The 22,621-nt window shown below is 34.6% G+C and overlaps 1 protein-coding gene across 1 annotated transcript; it reads right to left on the bottom strand.

Annotated features, from left to right (window-relative positions):
* Positions 1-1,053: 1,053 nt before the first annotated feature.
* LOC115237795 (odorant receptor coreceptor-like) lies at positions 1,054-21,418 on the bottom strand. The gene is made up of 4 exons (XM_029811073.1): positions 21,272-21,418; positions 11,835-11,945; positions 3,422-3,577; positions 1,054-1,201 (listed from the first exon to the last, which is right to left on the bottom strand). The coding sequence occupies exons 1-4, from the start codon at positions 21,368-21,370 to the stop codon at positions 1,151-1,153; spliced, it is 417 nt and encodes a 138-aa protein (XP_029666933.1). The 5' UTR covers positions 21,371-21,418; the 3' UTR covers positions 1,054-1,150.
* Positions 21,419-22,621: the final 1,203 nt, after the last annotated feature.

The raw sequence follows: 22,621 nt of genomic DNA, 5'->3' as shown, positions 1-22,621 counted from the left end.
GAGTGTCGCATCGCTTTTAGTTAACTTGGACATCAAATTTGTTTTTGTAAGTAATTTTATTTCTTTCATTTTCATCCTCATCTTTTATATTCTTTCGATTTTCATACTTATCGCAGCTTTTGCATCTTGCATCTTTTACTAATTTTGCCACCTCTTTTTCCTCAGCTCCATACGCTTAGACTAGACACACATTCTTTTCCGACATTAAGAGCTTTACCATCTGTTTTTTCTTATTATGGTGTCATTCGATTGCTCGCGCCCGCCTCCACCATTTTGCCTAAGAACAAAATTAAGCGGCCGTGTGATGAGTTTAACCCACGCGGAATCTTATAGTCATCTGCGATCCATTGGATAATCTTATAAGCACTTTATAATGTTAGTATAAGTTTAGTTGCGTTCCGGATGCATTACTCCGCCTCACGAGGTCTTTCTTTACATTAATATTAGATCATTACCATTGATAAGGACCCGAAGTGGGCCGAAACGTTTGGTTTTTGTCATTTCATAATGTTTATTTGCGAATTTATATCGTGTCCATCAATACTTTTTGTTAAATAAACAGCACATAATTTTTGCGCAATAAATACCGCGTTCGGGCTTCTATTGGCCTTTTCCTCTTTGATTTATTGATATGTCTCTTATTTTACTACGCTATATCGAAAGTTTATTAAAATCGGGAGCGAAGAGGATATATTTACTTATAAGTTATGCGAAAAAAGCAGCCACTATCTCTTTTTTAAGCAAAATTTATATTTTTTGTTCATATTTTAAAAGTTGTTGTTGAAACGAGTTCATATTTATGAGTTTAAATCTGTGAACTTCCATAGCACACACAATATTGGGAGTCATCTTTGTAAGTTCAAGGAAGAAAGATGATGTTATTAATCTTCCAATTTTTGAAATTATTTTTTTCTAGCACAATGTATCATATAAAACAAAATTCTTCCGCATTTTTTATTTATATTTATATTAGTGACAAATTATTTTTTATTTTTTTTACTATATCTTTTGGAATAATATATATGATAAATTATGAGAATCAATATTGTATATACGTTATAACACACAAAGTATTGGTAATTTCTAAGTGTATTTCTATTTGCAGTACACATATTTGTTTTTACGCATACATAAACTTTTTTATAATTCTTCATAACAGAGTACGCAGCATCGACAAATACGCCAAAGAAGTTTTGATAACCTGCATTAATATATATTTAATATTACATAATATTACTTCGGTTAAAAAAATTGTTTCTTAATTAAAAAATCTATAAGTTTAAAAAGGCTTACTTCTAAATTGTCTAAAATCTAAAAAGAATTTAGAAAATAGATATTTTTTTAAAGCGATATAAATTGTGTTCTGGGTACAACTGCACAAAAGGTTACATCTCACCGATTTTATCGCCATTTAAATATGTTGTAGAGGTGATTCTTCTGAGTAATTCTTCGCAAAAAACAAGTCGAGGACGGCATTAGTGTTTAAGAAATATAACAAATTAAAATTTTACAATTTTGCTTTTAGATATTACAAATTAATATTAGAAACAGTGAAATTTGTGTACATTGTATTTCTTGCAGAGTAGACGTAGAAAAAGTTTTTGTATACATTTACAGAATAGCTACATGGTAATGGATATTTTGTCAATAACCGGTTTTATCTATTTCTCGCAGCTTATTATTTTTCCTCATTTCTTCTTATTCTGGTGAATAAATATATCTAAAGTGAAAAATATTATTTATTGAATGTACGGGCGGGGAAGAGGCGAAGCCCCTACATCCCCTCTCGAAAAAATTCTAACCTAACCCAAACCTATTTTCAGTTTTAAAAATAAAATTTGGTTGGTGGCGAGCGGGGGAGGGGGGACCTCCCCGCACACGCGTAATTGTCATAAACAGCCTTTTTCAGTTAGAAATAACAAATTATAACAGTATATACAAACTTTAATATCAAACTTCAATTTGTTATATCTTATAAATCTAAACTAATGCCGTGCGCCACTTCTTTCTTGCGGAGAATTACTCAGAAGAATTTCCCATACAACATATTCAAGTGACGATAAAATCGGTGAAGTGTAATCTTTTATGCAATTACTCAGAAGAATCTCCCCTACAACATATTTAAGTGGCGATAAAATCGGTGAAGTGTAACCTTTTATGCAGTTTTATCATGTATTGCTATGAATACAAAATAACATAAATTCTATTTCTAAAAAAAATTAAAACAATTTAAATATAAATCCATCTGAATTATGATGTTAAAAATAATTATAACTATAAAATAAAAATATATAAAAAGCACACAAAAGGCTGTTATTAAGGCAAATAACAATCATAGTGTAGGAAGTAGACGAAAAGAATTTAATATATCAAGTATAAAGTTATATACATATTAAGGATAACTTTCGGTTTTCCGTCCATTTTCGAACCATCTTCAGCAAAATAAGATTAAAAAATAAAAAATATATAAAAAAACACGCAAGATTACGTAACTTAAAGTTTAGCCAATCAATACTTAATGATAAGTAAAATACGTGATGCGAATCAAAATGTAAAAAATATAATCCGAAGTGATCGTCCAGATAAAAATCGATTCCTGTCGTTACGAAGCGTAAATTATCGAACAGAGCGGAAAACATTTGTTTCCTCGATAAAATGTAATAAATTCCTTAAGAAATGAAGTGCTGAAATACAAAACTTGACAAAATGACTAATAAAATCAAAAACGCAAGGAGGTAACTCACCGAATAACTGCATAATGCAACAAAAATTGCTCGGAGCAGCCATATATTCATTATAAGTCTTAAAAATCATTAGTTGAAAAAGTGAGACGGAAAACAAAGGTTTTTAAAATCCTTGGCAGGTGCAAATCTAATAATATAAGCAAGAAGAAGCATAAAAACAAACCAGCAATAAATTCAAATGGCAGAGAGAGATAAGTTTTCTATTATCGCTCTATTATTGCATAACAATAAATCTTTGATATTCACTTTGCAAGCTGAAACCGGTTTTCTTTAAAGTTTGATGAATATCTCCAATAAGAGTCTCTGACCAAAATAATGTTCAACACCCAAAACCTCAACATCATTTTAGTTAAAATCATGATTCAACTCCAATGTGTTGTCGGTAATATACGAAGATTAATATATCTTTTCTTTTGCGCCTACTTCCCGCGCTTCGGCTTTTATTTGTGTGCGCGTGTGTACGTGCGTTCGTGCGTATGGCGTGCGTGCGTGCGTGCGTTTTTTGTTTTGCTTCTTCTATCTTTATTTTATCTTAGAGCCTCTTATCTTCTTTTTTAATTATAACTATAACTATAATTATATTATCGATTTGATAAATTTTTTTTATAAACTTATTATAAAATCTTATACCTTATATAACTTATTTTATACGTAAAATTGTTGTCTGAGATACTTACGTCCGTAAAACTGTTCAAGGAGAATATATAAAATTTGCCAGCTGTTAAATATAGCATAACTTGGCCATGAATCATACATATGAGTAAACACTTCTTGCAACTAAGCGGCATTTCATACCAATCGCACTCGTAATACGCATCTTGAACATTTATACACTAAATGAAACAATTGAAAGAAAAAGATTTTATTTAAATACAAACATTCTTATTATTAATAATATAAAAGGGAAGGTATAAATCCTATCGGCATTTTAGTACGAGTAAATCTGCATCTCTTGGTTATATGTATGTCAGTTTTAACAATTTATTGTATAAGATGCTTGTTATATTAAACCAATCTAAACAAAATTGAATAGACCCTCTCTAATATTGAATATTATTGTAATATTTTCTACAAATAAGAGGAACGGGCTAATTGAGAACGGTAATCGGAGCGCAATTTCTTTTCTTTTCAACATGTGATTTATTAATTGTTCATATTCATATATTTCGATCTCTTAATTGGACCATCATCAGCAACTGTTAAATAATACGTAAAACGTGAATAATATGTGAATTATATATGATAATTGAAAATTTGCATATATAAATATATATTTAAAATTAAAATAAAAAATGTAAATGTTCTTATATGACTCATTATCAGTAACTTCTACGACGCACAAGTGCAATTTGCCCTTTCCAATTCCAACTGTTGAGGAAGGAAATACACAGTGATTCTTTGGAAGTATTGTACAATATTGAACAATGGACAGATTAACACGTAAACGGGAGAATAGCGTTAAATATTAGAGAAAAAAATATAACCGGGCTTGTAAAAAAAGACGACTCATGAGACATTGAGAGCCACGAGTTGAAACGCAAATTTCATTTAGTCAAAACAAAAAGATTTTGACAATGATCACATGATATTATGTATATCCAAACATCGTCAACAATTTTTTAACATTAGAATGACGTCAACGCTCTTTTTTCAATAAAGGAAGAATGAGACTATACCACTGGTGGATTCTGAGGGGGGAGTTTTGGGGTTAAAATATCTCCTTATAAATTAAGAAAAAATCAGTTTTACTAAATCTGTTTCAAAAATCTAGGAAAAAATGCATTAACCCTCTTGTCAATACCCGGGTACCCGGGTAATCTATTTTCGTGTTCTCATTAAAAATTTTTCAATTTCCCGGCAAGATATGCCTTAGCACGGCCAGATCCTCGTTATTTGGATCATTTTACATCGATTTACGCTTTGAGCCATAATTCTTTTTTTAAATTATTCTTGTTATCGGGGGTCAAAGTTGACAACACACTTGTTCAATACGCGGGTACCCCGGGCTTATACACGAGCATTCCACACGAATTTTCTTTCCGCTTTTGCTATTCACGTCATCGAAGCACTTCGTGAGTGTAGGAAATAATAGAAATTTCATCTATACTCTCTAATTTCGTCTATACTTGTCGAGATCTCATTCGAGAATGAAACCACGCTAAAGAATTTGTCCGTTGGGACACCGATTCTTTCAGGTAAAAACCCGAGGGGAATTCCAGGAAACGTTAAAGGGGGAAATCCGTGTTCATTTACCAACTTACAGCTGTCAGGTACCCGGGGGGAAGGACGCAGGTAGCCTTACACTGCCGTAACTATCGGTTTTGCATAATGCGTATCCGGGTACCCCGGGTATTGAACGAAAGGGGGAAATCCGGGTATTGACAAGAGGGTTATACGTTTAAAGCAGGCCTGTCGACGTAGATCAAACTCTCTGGGACCTCGTTTCCTCACTCTGCACGCTCACTTCTTCCGAGCCTGTACATACCTCCCATCCCTACCATACAGTTTAGTACTCTAGTACGGCCGCGTCAACGAAAAGAAGATCGCGGTATTGGGAAAGGGATCATAACAGTAGGAAAGAGAGCACATCAGAGAAAAGAGAAGCGCGGTAATTGAAGGGGAGCGTATCTGTTGAAAGAAAAGCAGAGAGGCACAAGTTATGATTCAACAGGCCTACGTTAAAGGAAGATCCATTATTCGCATTCAGTCAGATAGAAAGATTTCTTTGCGTTCTGAAATTTATTTTCCGGCATCTTCTTTTACGACATTAAAGCCTTTTAAAAGAGCATATAACATTCGCTCATCCTCATTCGCATTTTAGAGAGTCGACTAGTAAAATCGTGTAAAAAAAATGAAACGAAATACAATCATCGATTTCTTGAAAAAAAAAAATCATAACGAAATGAAGATTCAGCTTCGGAGTTTCCTCCACTTCCACCTTCATCTTCCTTTTCAGCTTTTAATTTTCCTTCCTCCTCTCAGTTAATTTCAGCTTCCTATTTGCCTTCCTTCTCTCCGTCAACTTCAGTTTCCTGTTTGCCTTCCCCCTTTTCGTCAACTTCAGCTTTCTGTTTGTCTTCCCCCTCTCCATCAAGTCCAGCCTCTGTTCCTGTTCCGACATCTTTTGAAGAGAACAATATAGTTGTGTTTCTTGACAAAAAGCTAAATATATTCCAAAAGGTGGATGCTTTGAGCAATATTTATGCGCCTAGTCAAGATTTTATTTTTTCCGAAAAATCCACAGCGTAATTTAAGATTTCAATATGCACGGCTTCATAAATTTAATTGGCTTTCCTACTCTAAGGCAAAAGATGCAGCATTTTGCAAATATTGTGTTATTTTTGGCCTGAATCTGTTGGAAAAGGCAACCAAGATCTAAAGTAGTTGGTGAAACAGCCTTTTAGCAATTGGAAAAAAGCCTTGAGACCTTTAAAAATCATCAGGATTATTAATGGCCGCTCGTTGCTCGCGCGTACCCCGACTCTCGTCGTGGGGCCACCAAACTTTTCGTTGCCGTGCGACACTGCGAAGCTCGCCGCTGGCACGCTTAGAGCGTACGTTCTACGGTCTAGCCGCGCGAAACGCTCGCTCATTCGCCAATTAATATTTCAATAATTATTGCGAAAATTGCAAAATGGTACAGGACTTTTCTGTTCAGTTTACTGTGCTCTACCTGCTCACGAATGTTGTCAAGGGTGCTTTGGGACACCCTGTATAAGCTCTGTGGATGGATCGCTATCTTTGTCAGTAATTCGCTGATTGTTTGAAATCATTATAATATCATAGTCAAAACACTGATCTCTATAAGTAACTGGATATGTGACAGGGTGAAAAACTGTGACCAATTGAAGCTCGAAATTGTGGCCTCCGTCTACAATATGGCGCCTTAGCGCTTGCGTAAATGCGCTCCACTTGACGTTATTTTCGCTTCAAAATGTAAAATTCTTTGCTCTGATTAATCCATTAAACGCTTCGATGCGAAAATGAGTATAGACATAGGTCACAATTTTAATAGCTTCCAGTGTCCTATTGGTCACAGTCTCTGAGTCGCAGATCGAGTATATCTCATATCCAGTTATGTATAGAGATCTTCTTCTTCTTGTGCGGTATCCGATTTGAGCGTTCGCGACACCTCTACATATATCTACGGGGTGCGCCTTTTTATAGTATTCCTCAAACATATGGGTCATACAGTTTAACGCCGGTTCCGAATGGTCTAGATTTGAGAGGATTTACTAGACAAGATACTCTCGGTAGTTTGCCTTCCGAAAGATGGCGATCGAATATATTTAATGTTTCTGGCTGGATTTAAACCCGAGTCCTTCGGCACAGAGGGCAGATGCACAACTCTCTGCGCCACGACCGCACACTATCAGAGATCAAGAGTCAAAAACATTGACATTATATGTAAGAGAGAAAGAGAAAAGAGAGTATAGAGAGAAGAGATACCCAACTATTATTCTTCAATTATAATGAGCTTTGGATATGTTGTAACATACATTATAATAAAAGGCATTTATTTTTATATAAGTGCTTTATCGCATAATAAGGGGTTACAACATTCTCTTGAAAAAAAAAACCGGTTTTCATTTTAAAAAACAATTATTTTTTTTATTTCTGATTTAAAACTAAAATTTGGTTTGCGTTAGGTTATATCTTCCGGAAGTAGAGCTCCCCCTTGGGGGGAGAGGGGCGGAACCCACCGTGTCCATGCATATATTTTACAACGCAAAGCGATGTCCACCCCACAATTGTTGTGTGGATAGGAAAGTGTATATGCGTGGATACAGTGGGTTCCGCCCCCCTACGGGGAAGCTCCACTTCCGGAAGATATATAACCCAAACATAATTGTTTTAAAAAATACATTGTAAATAATTACATACTTTTTCTTAAAAACAATTATTTTTTTTATTTCTGATTTAAAACTAAAATTTGGTTCGCGAGTTATGTTATATAACTCAAACCAAATTTTCGTTTCGAATCTAACTTTAACTTTAAATATCTCAAAAATTATAAGAGACCGCCGATTAAATTATAAGGAAAAGTTATTCAGGATTAGAGATGGCGGTTGAACATGGAAACGGGAGTCAAAGGGGAAAGAGAGGAACGGCGAAAGAAAGGTCAGGCGAATTAGAGGCGGATAATGAGAGCAGAAGAGGTGGAAGTGGCGTGGTAAAGGGAGCAAGGTGGAAGGAAGAACGTGGAAGACGGAAGGATACAAAGATGTTGGCAGTTTGGAGGTGAGGAGAAAGAAAGAGAGAGAGAAAAGAGGGATAGAGTGAGAGGGCTTAAGAGAGGTGATGAAAGATTGCAGATAGACAGGAGAGGTCGATAAGAGAGAGGGAGAGTCAGATAAGGTAGGGCACAGTAATGGCGAAGGATAAGAGTTGAGTGGGAAGATCCGAAATGTGGCGCCGGAAGTATGAAAAAGCTAGGATCGTGCACATGGGGAATCAATGGAAAATCGAGACCGAAACGAGTAGTAGGGGTGGAGTACGCAGTTAGGGAAAAGTAAGGAAAGGTAAAAGAGCGGCCAGAAGTAAGAAAGGAGAAGAGGGAGTGGCTATTGGAGGCAAAAGGACAGCAGAGAAAGGAGAAAGAAGAAAAGGGGAGAGCGACAAGAGAGGAGAGCCGACGGAAGTGGAGTGAGTAAAGAGGAGGGTGAGGAGAAGAGGTGGGAAAGGAAACGGTCGGAAGGTGAGAAGTGCGGAGAGATGGAGAAGTGGATAAAGGAGCTAGTGGAGGATGTGAGGGATAAGAGGGATGAGAGGGATAAGGAGGGAGATAAGACGATGGAGAAGAGAGAGTGTGATGGAGGAAGTGAGATGGTTAAGGAAAAAGGTAAGACAATGGAAAAGAGAGATTGGGAGAGGAAGAGAAGAAGGAGGAGTAGGATCAGTAACGTCGTCAGGAGAGGAGAGCGCAGAGGTTCGGGAGGAAGGAGGAGAAGAGGCAATAAGTCCTAGTAGAAAAGAAAGAAAAGAGGGCGAAAGGGAGAAAGCGACATCGGAGGAGGTAAGCGAAGAGGAAAAGAAGAAAGAGAGAGAGGAGACGGAGGAGCCGGACAGAGAAGAGAGAAGAAAGATAGATGAGCTGCAGGAGAGGTAAATGGAGAGACGGGAAAGAAAAAAAGAAGAGATTGATGGGGAGAGGAGGAAGGCAGGGGGAAGATGGGGGATCGAGGAAGGGAGGGGAGCAAGGTTTGTAAGGTCACAAAGGACCAGGTCGGGTGAAGAACAGGAAAATTTGTAGAGATTGTAAAGGTTTGAGTACATTCCTGAAAAACGCCTTCAAAACCCCAAGGAGACTGAATAAATGACATACATAAGTTACTCAGGATTATGTCCTTGACAACTTATGTCAAGCTCAACGTCATTGGAGCTGGGTCCGCTATACTAAATAATTACCAAACTTTTTGTATCTTGATATTTTTTTTGGAAAACTAATAGTTTTTGAGATTGGGTTCAAAGAATAAAGAATCGTAATTTTAGGTCAGATCAAAATCAACTCTCTCTATCTTTTAAAAATAAAAACTATTTTTTATTGTACTTTCGGATTTATCTAATCAAAATAAATGTTTTTGGTACTTTAATAATTTTTTATAAAATCAGTAGTTTCCGAGATATTTGAGCTAAAAAATGCGATTTTTACGAGCACTAAAGCGCGCTGCTCTTTCATTTTGGGGGAGTGCCTAAAACGCGTTTGAAGTATTCGAAGGATCGCCGAAGCTTGACTTTTATGGAATAATGAAGCAATCACAGCGCCCTTTTTCAGTATAGACTATTACCACAAAATACTTTCATTAGGCTCCCATTCAGTTGATTGTTTTTATTTAAAATCGACTCGAGTTGGCTCTTATTGCAACGATTTGTTCGATACGTTTGGTTATTAGAGTAAATTTCTTTTATTCCCTTTCGTTAATTGTGTCATTATCAACATGGCAGATTATCCGCTCTCAGAAATTGTTGATATGATTGGTATTTATTATGCCGCTGATAATAATGCTAGAGAAGCAGCTCGTCAATATCGAGATAAGTATCCGGATAGACGACATCCCGATCACAAAGCAATTTTGCGTTTAATAGCTAGAGCGCGTACGGGATAGATGAAACGCAAACGTTCTAAAAAACCATTAAATAACGACAATGCTATTATCATAACTATATTAGGAATGGTAATAATCCGCACATTAGTCAAGATCAAATTAGTCGTGATTTAAATGTGTCTCCTGCGACTGTAAATAGAATTTTACGTGGCAATCACATTCATCCTTATCACATTTCACTTAATCAGTCATTTATCATCTTTATCAATCAATAATTTCTAATAATAATAAAGTTCTTCATGTCACATTCTGTAGATGGGCTGTAGCTCAAATTTAGCTCGATCCCACATTTTTTTCTCGTGTTATGTTTAGTGAAGAGACTGCATTTGAGAGCAATGGCATACTGAATCGGCATAATAGCCATTATTATTTTGATATTAATCCGCACTGGGTTCGTCATGTAGACAATCAGCATCGGTGGAAGGTGGTAGTTTGGTGTAGTATTTTAGATAGTCACATTGTTGGACCTTACTTTTTTGATGGCAATGTTAGAGGGGCATCATATTTACGTATGCTACGAGATGTGTTGCCAAGGATGTTAGAGTTTGCCGATGAAAATACAACGTATGTAGTTGCAACAGGACGGTGCACCATCACACTACGCACGCCCTGTAAAGAACTTTTTAAATTTAACTTATCCGCGCCGTTGGATTGGACGAGGTGGTCATGTAGCATGGCCATCCAGATCACCAGATCTAACATCACCAGATTTTTTCTTATGGGGCTATTTAAAAAATACTGTTTATCAGACCGCACCTACCACAGCTGAAGACCTAAAGAATCGCATCAGACGGGCGTGTAGAAGTATACCAGCCAACGTTTTCAGAAAAACAGTCGATGCATTCAAAAAACGGTTACAATTATGTATCCAACAGAATGGTGATACATTTGAGCATTTGCTGTAGACCAAAAATACACATTCAATGTGACTTCGATGTGACCCTACAGAGTCAATCAGTCTTGCCTTCACTGGCCGGACCAATCTTGGGTCTTGCCTTCACTGGCCGGATCAATCTTGGGTCTTGCCTTCACTGGCCGGATCAATCTTGGGTCTTGCCTTCACTGGCCGGCACACCTTGGGTAATGCTAATGCCTGCGGAATTGTAACTTTCAAGCCTTGTAACTCGAAAAGTACTTCACGAAAAAATACTTAATTATAGTGTTTTGAAAAGCTCTCGAGATAATCTACAAGACCATGCAATAAAAAATAGGGGATTCCATTTAAAAAAATAAAGTTAAACTCCATATGACCTTGATACATTCACTCGAGATCAAACCAATGACACCATCTTATGTCCCCCTTCAAACCAAACAACTTTTGTCTGAAACGTTTTTCCATATCTTTCATATTTTTCGAGATATTTGCCTGGGGCGATTAAAAGAAACACCCTGTATACGGAATGTCCGGTATATAATAACCATATCATCTCTCGTGTGCAGGTAAAGCGGGTTAAACCGAAGAGAAAAATCCTTTATCATTTTGCGATTTTTACGATAATTACTGAGAAATTAAATAAAAAAAATTATGCACTTCGCCCGAATATAAACTCACAGTGAGAAGAGACAGTCCATTGATATGCAATCGCTATGACGCGAGAATCCAGCGTTATGTACCGCTCGTATGTAATTGTTGTCATTTGTACAGTGCTCCTCCCTTCGTCGCGCACCTAGCCAACTAGTGAGCGGTTTCTTCTCGCCGCGCGTTTATACTCTCGCAATTGGCCGATCTTTTTTAATTAATTTCTCAATAATTATTGCAAAAGTTACAAAATGATAAAGGACTTTCCTGTTCGGTTTAACTTGCTCAACCTGCACACGAGAGATGATACGGTTATTACCGGACACTCTATGTATGTATATGTTTATACATTTTTTTATATATCATATATATAAATAATCTAAATTTTCTCCATACTGCACCGCACATGCGAAGAATTTGTTCTACCGTTTGGCATCATTGTTTATCATTTCTATCCAACAATACCTGTTGAGTCAGTTGGTCACCAATTAAACAGTATCCAAAAAGCATAACAAGCGCAATAATGGCGAAAAATATAAAAGTGCAACAAGTCGCCAGTTCTGAAACCTGCAAGTTCTAACAAATATAAAATGTCATTTATAAATATATTAGAATGTTTCCTAAATCGCAATCGAGATTTTTTTTCTGTGAGCAATTTGAAATCAATATTTCTCTCGAAGAAAAGTTTACTATAAACCATTATTTTTAATCATTAAATATATGAAGGACATGAAAGCGCTTATATTCTTATTAAAGATAAATCCTCTCTAAATTTGGCAATGATTATAGAAAATATAATATAGTAGAAAAAAATCCCATAATTAGTTAATGATTAAATTAAATAACATATACAATATATACAATATCCCAAAATATATATAGGAGAAAGTAGGGTAAAACCGGGTATTTTTTTGGATTTGACTTCATACAAAAAATCGGAGAGTAAAAAAAATTTTGTTGATTATTAGTAATATTTAGTGGAACTTAAACTATGAGAAAATGAGGCTAGTCGTTGAAAAGAAAATATTTGGTTACCAAAGATAATAAGATTTTTTGGAGAAGTCAAAATATCCGGTTTTGCCCTACCGGTAGGGTAATCTAGATTTAATTTAATCAAAATATAACATAAATATGTATTCTAGTGACAAAAATCACAAATAAAAATATCCTCTTCGACATTGCTGCAGGACTTTCTTATTTAACTTTTTAACTTTAAGGATCTCAAAAAGCTTTTTTTTTAGTGATTTCTTTTTCTGAGTGTTAGTTTTCGTTTCCAACTGCTGTTTGTAGGGAGATAAAGTCAGGATAATAGTTTTTCCTCTTTTTATTACATGAGGTGTGTAGGTACCCGGTTTTGCCCCAACACAAAGAAAGTAACAAATACGGCAGTTGTATATTTCGACGTACAAAGTGACGATCAAAACTAGTGTAGATATACTCTCTAATATATACAGAATGTGTGTACAATGCTGCATTTTCCGAAGCAGATGCTCTGTGTAGAAAAAGTCCATAACGATTCGATTGTTGTCCCGATATAGATCTTTTTTGACCCGAAAATTTTGAACTTCTCTCAAAAAAGAAATATCGTGTACACATGATCATGGTTCATCTCAAAATAATGTTGGCATCAATCTGCAACTAATAACACAAGTTAGCCAAAAATAATAGCACTTATCACGAACAAACAGAGGTACCCGGTTTGACCCGCCTACCCGATTTTATCCTACTTTTCCCTATATGCAGGATGTCTGGTAAAGATCGTGCCAACGCTCGTGAGCGGGTAGACCACAGTAAACTGAACAGAAAAGTCTTTTACTATTTTGCGACTTTCGTAATAATTATTAAGAAATTAATTGAAAGAGATCGATCAATTCGCGTGACTATAAGCGCGCGGCGAGAAAGAACGGTCCAGAGACATCCCAAAAGTTTGCGGTCGTTAGGCGCGCGAGGAAGTTTTGGGAGGAGCGCTCTACAAATGACAACGGTTACGTACGAGAGCGATGCATAACGATGGATTCTCGCGTCCTAGCAACCACACATCAATGGGTTGTCCCTTTTTACTGCGCGCTTATACTCACGAATTGGTCGATTTTTTAAAATTAATTTTTCAATAATTATTACAAAAATCGCAAAATGGTAAAGGACTTTTCTGTTTAATTTACTGTGTTCTACCCGCTCACGAGCGTTGGCACAATCTTTACCAGATACTCTGTATATATATACAGGGTGTCCGATAATTTTTGACACACCCGAAGCGTGAAAGTAGATTTGGTCAAACTGAAAAGAAAAGTCCTGTACCATTTTGCGATTTTCGTGATAATTATTGAGAAATTAATTAAAAAAGATCGACCAATTCGCGCGAGTATTACCGCGCGGTGAAAAAGAATGGCCTGATATGGGCGGCATTGATATGTGGTTGCTAGGACGCGAGACCCCATCATTATGTACCGCTCGTCAGTGATGCCAGAATTGAGACGCGAGCAACACGACTCCGTAATGGTAGGGATACACACACAAGCGTAAACCGTGTACATGTAATGCGCAGAGCGCTCCTACCATTACGGAGTCGTGTTGCTCGTGTCTCAATTCTGGCATCACTGCCGCTCGTACGTAACTGTTGTCATTTGTGTGAGCGCTCCTCCCTTTGTCGCGCGCCTACTTTTAGGTTGTCTCTTCTCGCTGCACGCTTATAAAAAATAAAAATAAAAATAAAAAAATAAAGCGGAATGAAAGAATTGTGCTGTTTAAGCGAATGTTAAAGGAGTATATTGTAACTAATGTAAACTAGATTTGTATTACAAATAGCTAATAAAGATCAATCAATCAATCCCTCTCCCTCTCTCTCTCCCCCTCCCTCTCTCTCTCTCTCTCTCTCTCTCTCCTCCCTCTCTCTTCCCCTCCCTCTCTCTTCCCCGCCCTCTCTCCCCCTCTCTCTCTCAATTGTTTTGCGTTTACAAATGTTCAATGAGAAAAGATTTGGTCGCCCTGATGAGGGCGGATTTGTCTTCGCATTGTTTTTGCAAAAAATGGTCAGAGTGGTTTCCGTCCATCGCAACGCAATAGACGTAAAAAAGAAGAACCGCGAGTGTTATGTTGCGGTTGTTAAGCAACAATTATACCATATAAATAATGCGACGGAATTGATATCTGCGACAATCATCCTCCGTCAATTAAGATACGCAAAAAAAAATGGCATTGTATACAACACAGTATTATGATATGCGCTAATGGCACTCGGTGAGGGCCAAGGACAGTACCATGCAGTGATGCCAGAATTGAGACGCGAGCAACACGAAGCGCAGAGCGCTCTGCGCATTACATGCACACGGCTTGTGTATGTATCCCCACCATTACGGAGTCGTGTTGCTCGCGTCTCAATTCTGGCATCACTGGTACCATGTGGCTACAAGAAGAGCTGAATTGTATCCAAACCGAGTACGAGATCTACTGCCAAACGTGATACTCGCAGCAGCTCAGAGGTTGTATGAAACCGGTAGCGTCTTAACAAACAAGATTGATGCAGGAAGAATACGTGAGGGAAAGAATTTACGAAATATGGAAACGGTTATTCGTGCTGTCGAACATGAATCTGAAACCAGTATCAGAGTCATTGCTCGAGATCATGATTTATCATATCGATTTATCGTAGTGATGCCAGAAATGGTATCGTGCGCGCGCATGCTTGAGACCAACCATGTACATACGTTGCTATGTTACGGGCGCAGAGCACCCAGTTTTGGCGGCAAATGGGTCAGGTTAGATAACTGGTATCACAGGCGGTCTCGCGGTTTCTGTATACGTAGTTTAAAATGATTTTGAGTTCCCATTTATGTGCTACATAGAGAATAGGATAATGACTATCGCATAGGATGCAAAAAGAAGGTAAGCAGATAATGCAATAGTGCAGCAGTAGTGAAGGTAAGCAGATAGTGCAATATTTATTATTATTATCAATAAAATATTTTTATAAAATATGAAATTGAATGCTTCCAAAGGAGCTGTTAAAAAACAAAATAATAGGAAATTTAATTTTTCATGGCTAGATGAAAGAATTTTTAAAGGATGGTTGGCTCCCCATTCTGAAAATAATAAAGCTTTTTGTACTGCATGCCAAATAACTATCACATGTCACAAGGCATGTTTAATTAAACATTCAACTCAATTGGTTAGACATATGGAAAAAATAAATATTCAAAACCTCAGTAATAACAATAATAATTTTAATTCATTGATTTCCCATAAGGAGAAAGTAAAACGCGCCGAAATAAAATTATTAACTTTTGTTGCTGAACATAATATCGGTTTTCAACTCGTGGATCATTTAGTTCCTTTATTAAAAGATATTAATTTAGAGCCCGAAGTTGTACAATCTTTCTCTAAACCGTACGAAATGTCAGCATATTGTTAAAAACATAATAGCAAAACGCGAAATAGAAGAACTTATTAAAAATTTACAGTAAATTTTCAATTCTAATTGATGAAAGTACTAATATCACAGATACAAAACTGCTTTGTTTATTAGTTCTATATCTTTGGCCTACAGATAAAAAAATTAAAACAAAATTATTAGAATTAATATCATTAGATGCTAGGGATTGTACGGCAAATAAACTTTTTGAAACTTTTAAAACAGTATTTGGAAAAAAAACAAATTCCTTTACAAAACATTGTTAGTATGACTAGTGATAATGCTTCTGTGATGATAGGATCTAATAATTCGTTTCTTTCTCGTTTAAAATCTGAAATACCCGGTTTAGTATTAATGAATTGTATTTGCCATTCATCTGCAATCATAGCTAGTAAAATTTGTGAAGAATTGCCATAATCGTGTGAACATTTGATTGGAGGTATTGCTACATACATTTCTAGTAGTGCAAAGAGATGCGCAATTTTGGGCAAGTTTCAAGATTTTTTTATTGTCAAAAGGCAAAAAATTCTTAGATTATTTACCACAAGATGGTTAGTATTGCATAAATGCGTCGTAAGACTTCTCGATAATTGGGAAGTGTTAAAACATTATTTTATTGTACCCGTACTTGAAGATAAATTGGAACCTGCAGAAACTATTTTAACATATTTAAATGATAACGTAATAAAAGCTTATTTATTAGTTTTAAAATATTCCTTAAATTTCTTTAATACCTTTAATGCTCTTTTCCAATTGCGTAAACTTTTAATTCATAAATTATTTGTTAATAGTCAAACATTAATTTTTCAGATAGCTGTCAATTTTATTACACCTGAGGCTTTGGATAATATCTCTTTATTAAATTTAGACGACATTACAAACATCCAAAATGTATATCTAGGATCCGAGTGTGAAAAGATTTTAGAAACAGAATGTTTAGATTTCACGCAAGAAATTCGTATTAAATGTTTGCAATTTTACAAAACCGCACTTAAAGAAACGCTTAAACGCTTACCACATAAAAATTCTTTTTTGGAACATTTATCATTTTAGAACAAAATATTAAACTTTATAACGAAAGTAAAATTAAAATTAAAGATCTTTCACATATTGCAGCGCGTTTTGAAAATATTAATCTTTCTCGATTCTGAATGGAGAATTTTACCATGTCGATTTATTAACGGAGAAAAGATTCAATTAGCTTCTTTAGAAATAGATCAAATGTGGAAACAAATATTAGACTCTAAAGATTTTAACGGGGAGAAATTATTTCCAACTTTAGAATTTTTAATTGAAATAATATTTTCCTTGCCGCATTCTAATGCCGAAGTTGAGCGCATATATTTTCAATGATTACAGATATAAAAACTAAAAAACGAAACCGGTTATCAAATGAAACTATTTCCGCTATTTGTACAATCCGATCAACCTTTCAAGCCGAAAATATTAATTGTGTGTCTTTTCAAGTCGATCCTAGACATTTGGAATTACACAATAGCCAAAATTTATATTCTGAAAAAAATATGATAGTGATTAAATTTATTCTTTTTATTTTTACGCATAATATATTTGCCTTTTTTATATATAATAACAATATTAAATTCCATACATCTAGCCGATTTTCCTACTTGCTAGTCATAATAATATTATCGTATTATATATTGTATAACAATTGTTTTGTTTTACAGATTTCATTTATTTATTATATATATATTATAATGTTATTATCTTGTGTTGTCTTAGTTCCGTTAAATATGTAATAAATTTAATAATGTTATTTGTGTTACATATAGGGGAAAGTTGGGTAAAACCGAGTAGGCGGGTCAAACCGGGTATAGTTTTGATCGGCACTTTGTACGCCGGAATATACAACCGCCATATTTGTTACTTTTCTTGTGTTGGGGCAAAACCGGGTACTTACACATCTCATGTAATGAAAAGAGAAATAACTGTTATCCTGACTTTTTCTCCTTACAAAAAGCAGTTAGAAACGAAAACTAACATTCAGAAAAAGAAACCACTAAAAAAAATCGTTTTAAGACTTCTAAAGTTAAAAAGTTATATAAGGGAGTTCTGCAGCAATGTCGAACAAGAGGATATCTTTATTTGTGATTTTTGTCAATAGAACACATCTTTATATTGTATTTTGATTAAAATAAATCTAGATTTTGTAATTACACGGTGTTTTGCATATTTTCAAATGGGTACCCGGTTTTACCCTACCGGTAGGACAAAACCGGGTACTTTGACTTCTCCACAAAATCTTGTTATTCTTGGTAAACAAAAATTTTTTTTCCACAACTAGCTTTATTTTCTCATAGTTTAAGGTTCACTAAATACTATTAACGGTCGGCAAAATTTTTTTTACTCTCAGATTTTTTGTAGGGAGACAAATCCAAAAAGGTACCCAGTTTTACCCTACTTTCCCGTATATATTTTATTTTATTTTATTTTATTGATAAACATACATAATATGTAATTAATATAGCTATAATTTCTTTTTATTTCTTAAAAATTAGATGTGATCCTCAATTGATGATTATTTTATGTGTATATTACATTTTTTAATTTCATCTGTCATAAATTTTTTATTTTGTATTTTTGTTATGTATGAATACTGGTGAGGTTTTTGGCAGTTTTCCTTACCCTTGCAACAAATATTGGTATTCTTTCAATAATTTCTGCCATAATAAATTTTATTTATTTTTAATTATATAAAAGTTGTGTATTTTTTTCTTATCTTTCCTTTATCCCTTTTTCAGAGCTTTTATTCTAAAAAATAATCTTCTAAAAAATCAAGAATAATAAATTTTATTTATTTTTAATTATATAAAAGTTGTGTATTTTTTTCTTATCTTTCCTTTATCCCTTTTTCAGAGCTTTTATTCTAAAAAATAATCTTCTAAAAAATCAAGAATTTTATATAAAAATAAATAAATATTTCCTTTAGTTTTCAGACTTAATTTATACTTATCAACTTTAATTATGTATTACTGATTATTAATTATTTATATACATTTTATTATTATGCTAAATAATATTTTATTTTATTTTATAATTGCTGTCTTTTTTAAATTTTATATTTCATATATTATACAATTAAGGGTCCATAATATACTTTATTTTCTGCTAGAACACTACTGTGATGATATAATTTTCATCATACATGCGCGCGCAGGATACCATTTCTGCCATCACTGATTCCACCGTGCAGAGGATTCGTGCAGAGAATTCTTGCAGAAGAAAAATTGCACGCATTCCATTACTCGCGTGCAACACTTGTGGCCAGAAGACTATTCTCGAAGAAAAAGTTTTTGCGAAGATTTTCTGAGAAAGGTGAATCGGGATCCGAAATTTCTTTCTCGTGTGATATTTAGTGATGAATCGCTATTCACACGAGAAGGAATCTTTAATTCGCACAATAATTGAATTAAATTATTGAAGCGATGAGAATCTTCAACTTACCCGACTCAGGAGCTTTCAGACTCGTTGGAACAAGAACGTCTAGGCAGGAATCATAGGGAAACAAATATTGAGTCCAATTTATCTCTCAGACAACTTAAATAGCGCAAATTATGTAGAATTTCTACAAAATACAATGTCAGAATTTTTGAAAGAAATTCCTCTGTTCGAGAGGAATAATATTATTTTTCAACAAGATAGTACTGGACCACACAACGCTAGAGTTGTGACCAATTATTTGAATTGGTAGTTTCTGGCCGATGGATAGGCCGATATGGTCCAATACATTGGCCTGCAAGATCTCCGGACCTCAATCCATTAGATTTCTTCTTATGGGATTACTGTAAAGAGATCGTTTACAGGAAACTTCCTGAAACGATTGATGATCTGGATGCCAAACTTCACGAAGCAATTTAGATCATTGAAGAAAATATGCTGGAGAATGTCCAAATGAATATGTTAAGACGCTTGAGAGCTTGCGTTACGATGGACGGAGGCCACTTTGAGCATTTTCTATAAAAACAATGCGAAGACAAATCCGTCCTTATCAGGGCGATCAAATCTTTTCTCGTTGAACGTTTTTAAACGCAAAACAATTAAGAGAGAGAAAGAGAGAGAGAGAGAGAGAGAGAATTCCGGTCGTAACGTGTATCTTTCATAAATAATAATAGTAAATCGGTCGTATTTATTCCTTGTAGGGTTTTATGCCTTAATTTGTATGAAAACTGATATTTGCGAATGATAATAAAGTACTGCAGTAAAAACAGTAATGTTTCTAATGATATTTATTGTGAAATTGTGAAGTGAGTCTCGTGACGCGTTGCGCCGTCCCTGCCTGCCTGTTGTACCGAATTCGTAAATAGCTAACTATTTTCAATTATAACTCAAAAACTAAGCTTTGGCCAAAATTTTGCAAAAGGAAAAATGGTCTCAGAATTCGCTCAAGAATATGATATTTTAAAGACATCAGGTTGTTTTAAATCACCTTGTATATAGGAAAAAGTAGGGTAAAACCGAATAGGCAGGTCAAACCGGATACCTCTGTTTCTTCGTGATAAGTGCTACTATCTTTGGTTAATTCGTGTTATTAGTTGTAAATTGACGCCATCATTATTTTGAGATGAACCGTGTCCACGTGCATACGATATTTCCTTTTTGGGAGAAATCCAAAGTTTTCGGGCCAAAAAAGATCGATATCGGGGCAACAATCGAGTCGTCTTGAATTTTTTCTACTCAGAACGTCTATTTTGGTAAATGCAGCATTGCATTCTGTATGTATTAGAGAGTATATCGCACTTATTTTGATCATCATTTTGTATGTCGGAATGTATAGCCGCCGTGTTTGTTATTCTCCTCGTGTTGGGGCAAAACCGGGTACCTACACATCTCATATAATGATAAGAAAATTGCCATCCTAACTTTGTCTCCCTATAAAAAGCAGTTGGAAATGGAGACTGCTACTTAGAAAAAGGAACTACTAAAAAAAAAACTTTTTGAGACTCCTAAAGTTAAAAAATTAAATAAGAAGGTCCTGCAGCAATATAGAGTAAGAGGATATCTTTATTTGTGATTTTTGTTTATAGAATAGATTTTTGTATTGTATTTTGATTAAAATAAATCAAGATTGCACGGTGCTTTATATGTTTTCAAATGGGTACCCGATCTTACCCTACCGATAGGATAAAACCGGGTATTTCGACTTTTTCAAAAAATCCTGTTATTTGGTAAAAGATAAGTTAGTTAGTAACCAAATATATTTTTTCAGCAACTAGCCTTATTTTCTCATAGTTGAAGGTCTACTAGAAACTCCTAACGGTCAGTAGAATTCTTTTGCCTTCTAATTTTTTATAGGAAGACAAATCCAAAAAAGTACCTGGTTTTACCCTACTTTTCCCCATATATATACATATATACAGGGTGTCCGACAAGTAAGTATATATTGTTATACGTTTTGTAATAATGCTTAACTAAAATCTTAATAAATTTGATTTTTCATAATAATAATAAAAGATTTGATAATAGTGATACATACTGTTATGACATAGTACATCGAAATAGCCAATACAACACTATTGCCAAGAAGTTCATCCAAAAGAATTAAATTGAAAGTATTATTAACAGATTTCGCCATCCTTTAACCGCCATAGTATCCCGATAAAATCATGCGAATAAAAAAGTGAATTAGAGAAAAAAAGCAAATAATTGCATAAGTGCATTATTATATAAAAATATAACTGTAAGCATTCTTACCACATTATTTTGAGATGCATTCGAACAAAATTACGAATTCTATTTACCACTATATCTTGTGAGTATGTTCTGACACTTCTGATACGGTACGATAAAATGGATAATTCGCCACAAATGTGGAACACTAAAATAACTAATAAACAAATCGCCGCCATGTGACAAATAGAGGCGTAAAACATCGGGAATAAGTACAAATACATTAATATATATGTATAACTATTAGTAGTATCGACAAATGTATGGACTCTGTAGGGTAACATAAAAGATTCTGTATCATTACGTAACACTGAAAAAAACATTAAGAGAATAAAAATATTTCATATTGTATAAAAAGTAAATTTGTAGTATACAGTTGAACAGTACATAATGACTAATGATTAATAATTACCATTTTTATCTATTATTTTACAATGACAGAGTCTTTAATTACGATATGAATTTAGTAAACCAAAATAATTTATATATCTTTAATAATATTATTCAAAATATTTAAATATCGTAGATACAATACATTTACACTCTCTTTCTTATAATAATTAATTTAATAAATTTTGTATACCTTGATCGCTAGTTGAGAAACGCAAAAGCGGTCTAAAATACAACAACATAACCGTAATGAACATGCCGACAATCGAGCCATATGTGAATATCTTGGACGTATAATTGTAATTATAGTAAATCCTTTCTTCTTCAGAATTTTCAAATTTGCGTTCCATCATATCCTTTTTAACCGCATTGATTAGATGCTTCAACAAATTACTACAGCGAATCAGCCACATTACTGTAAATGTCATAGTATATGCTACTGTTTCCACGAGATTCATCACCATTAGCTCCAGATTACCAAAAACATCATAAAAATCGGTATATGCCATAACGAGATATAGCATATAATATGATATATAAATTACAAAACGGATATATGTCCGTTTGAACGGCCATATTCCTCCGATGGAGAAAATACGTTCTAAATGGATAAACAAATCTTCAATATCGCCGATTTTGGTCTGTAATACAATTTTTATAACAGAAATTGTTGGAAATAATACAATAGTTAGAGATCACGCTTTAAAAAATATATATTAGAACAGTTATGCAACGATACTAGGTAGGAAACTGTCAAATAAGAGCC

This window comes from Formica exsecta, unplaced genomic scaffold (genome assembly GCF_003651465.1).
Source record: "Formica exsecta isolate Colony F162 unplaced genomic scaffold, ASM365146v1 scaffold115, whole genome shotgun sequence".
NCBI classification, from domain to species: Eukaryota; Metazoa; Arthropoda; class Insecta; order Hymenoptera; family Formicidae; genus Formica; species Formica exsecta.
The sequence above is the reverse complement of the archived record's forward strand: the minus strand, read 5'-3'. Positions and strand labels throughout refer to the sequence as shown.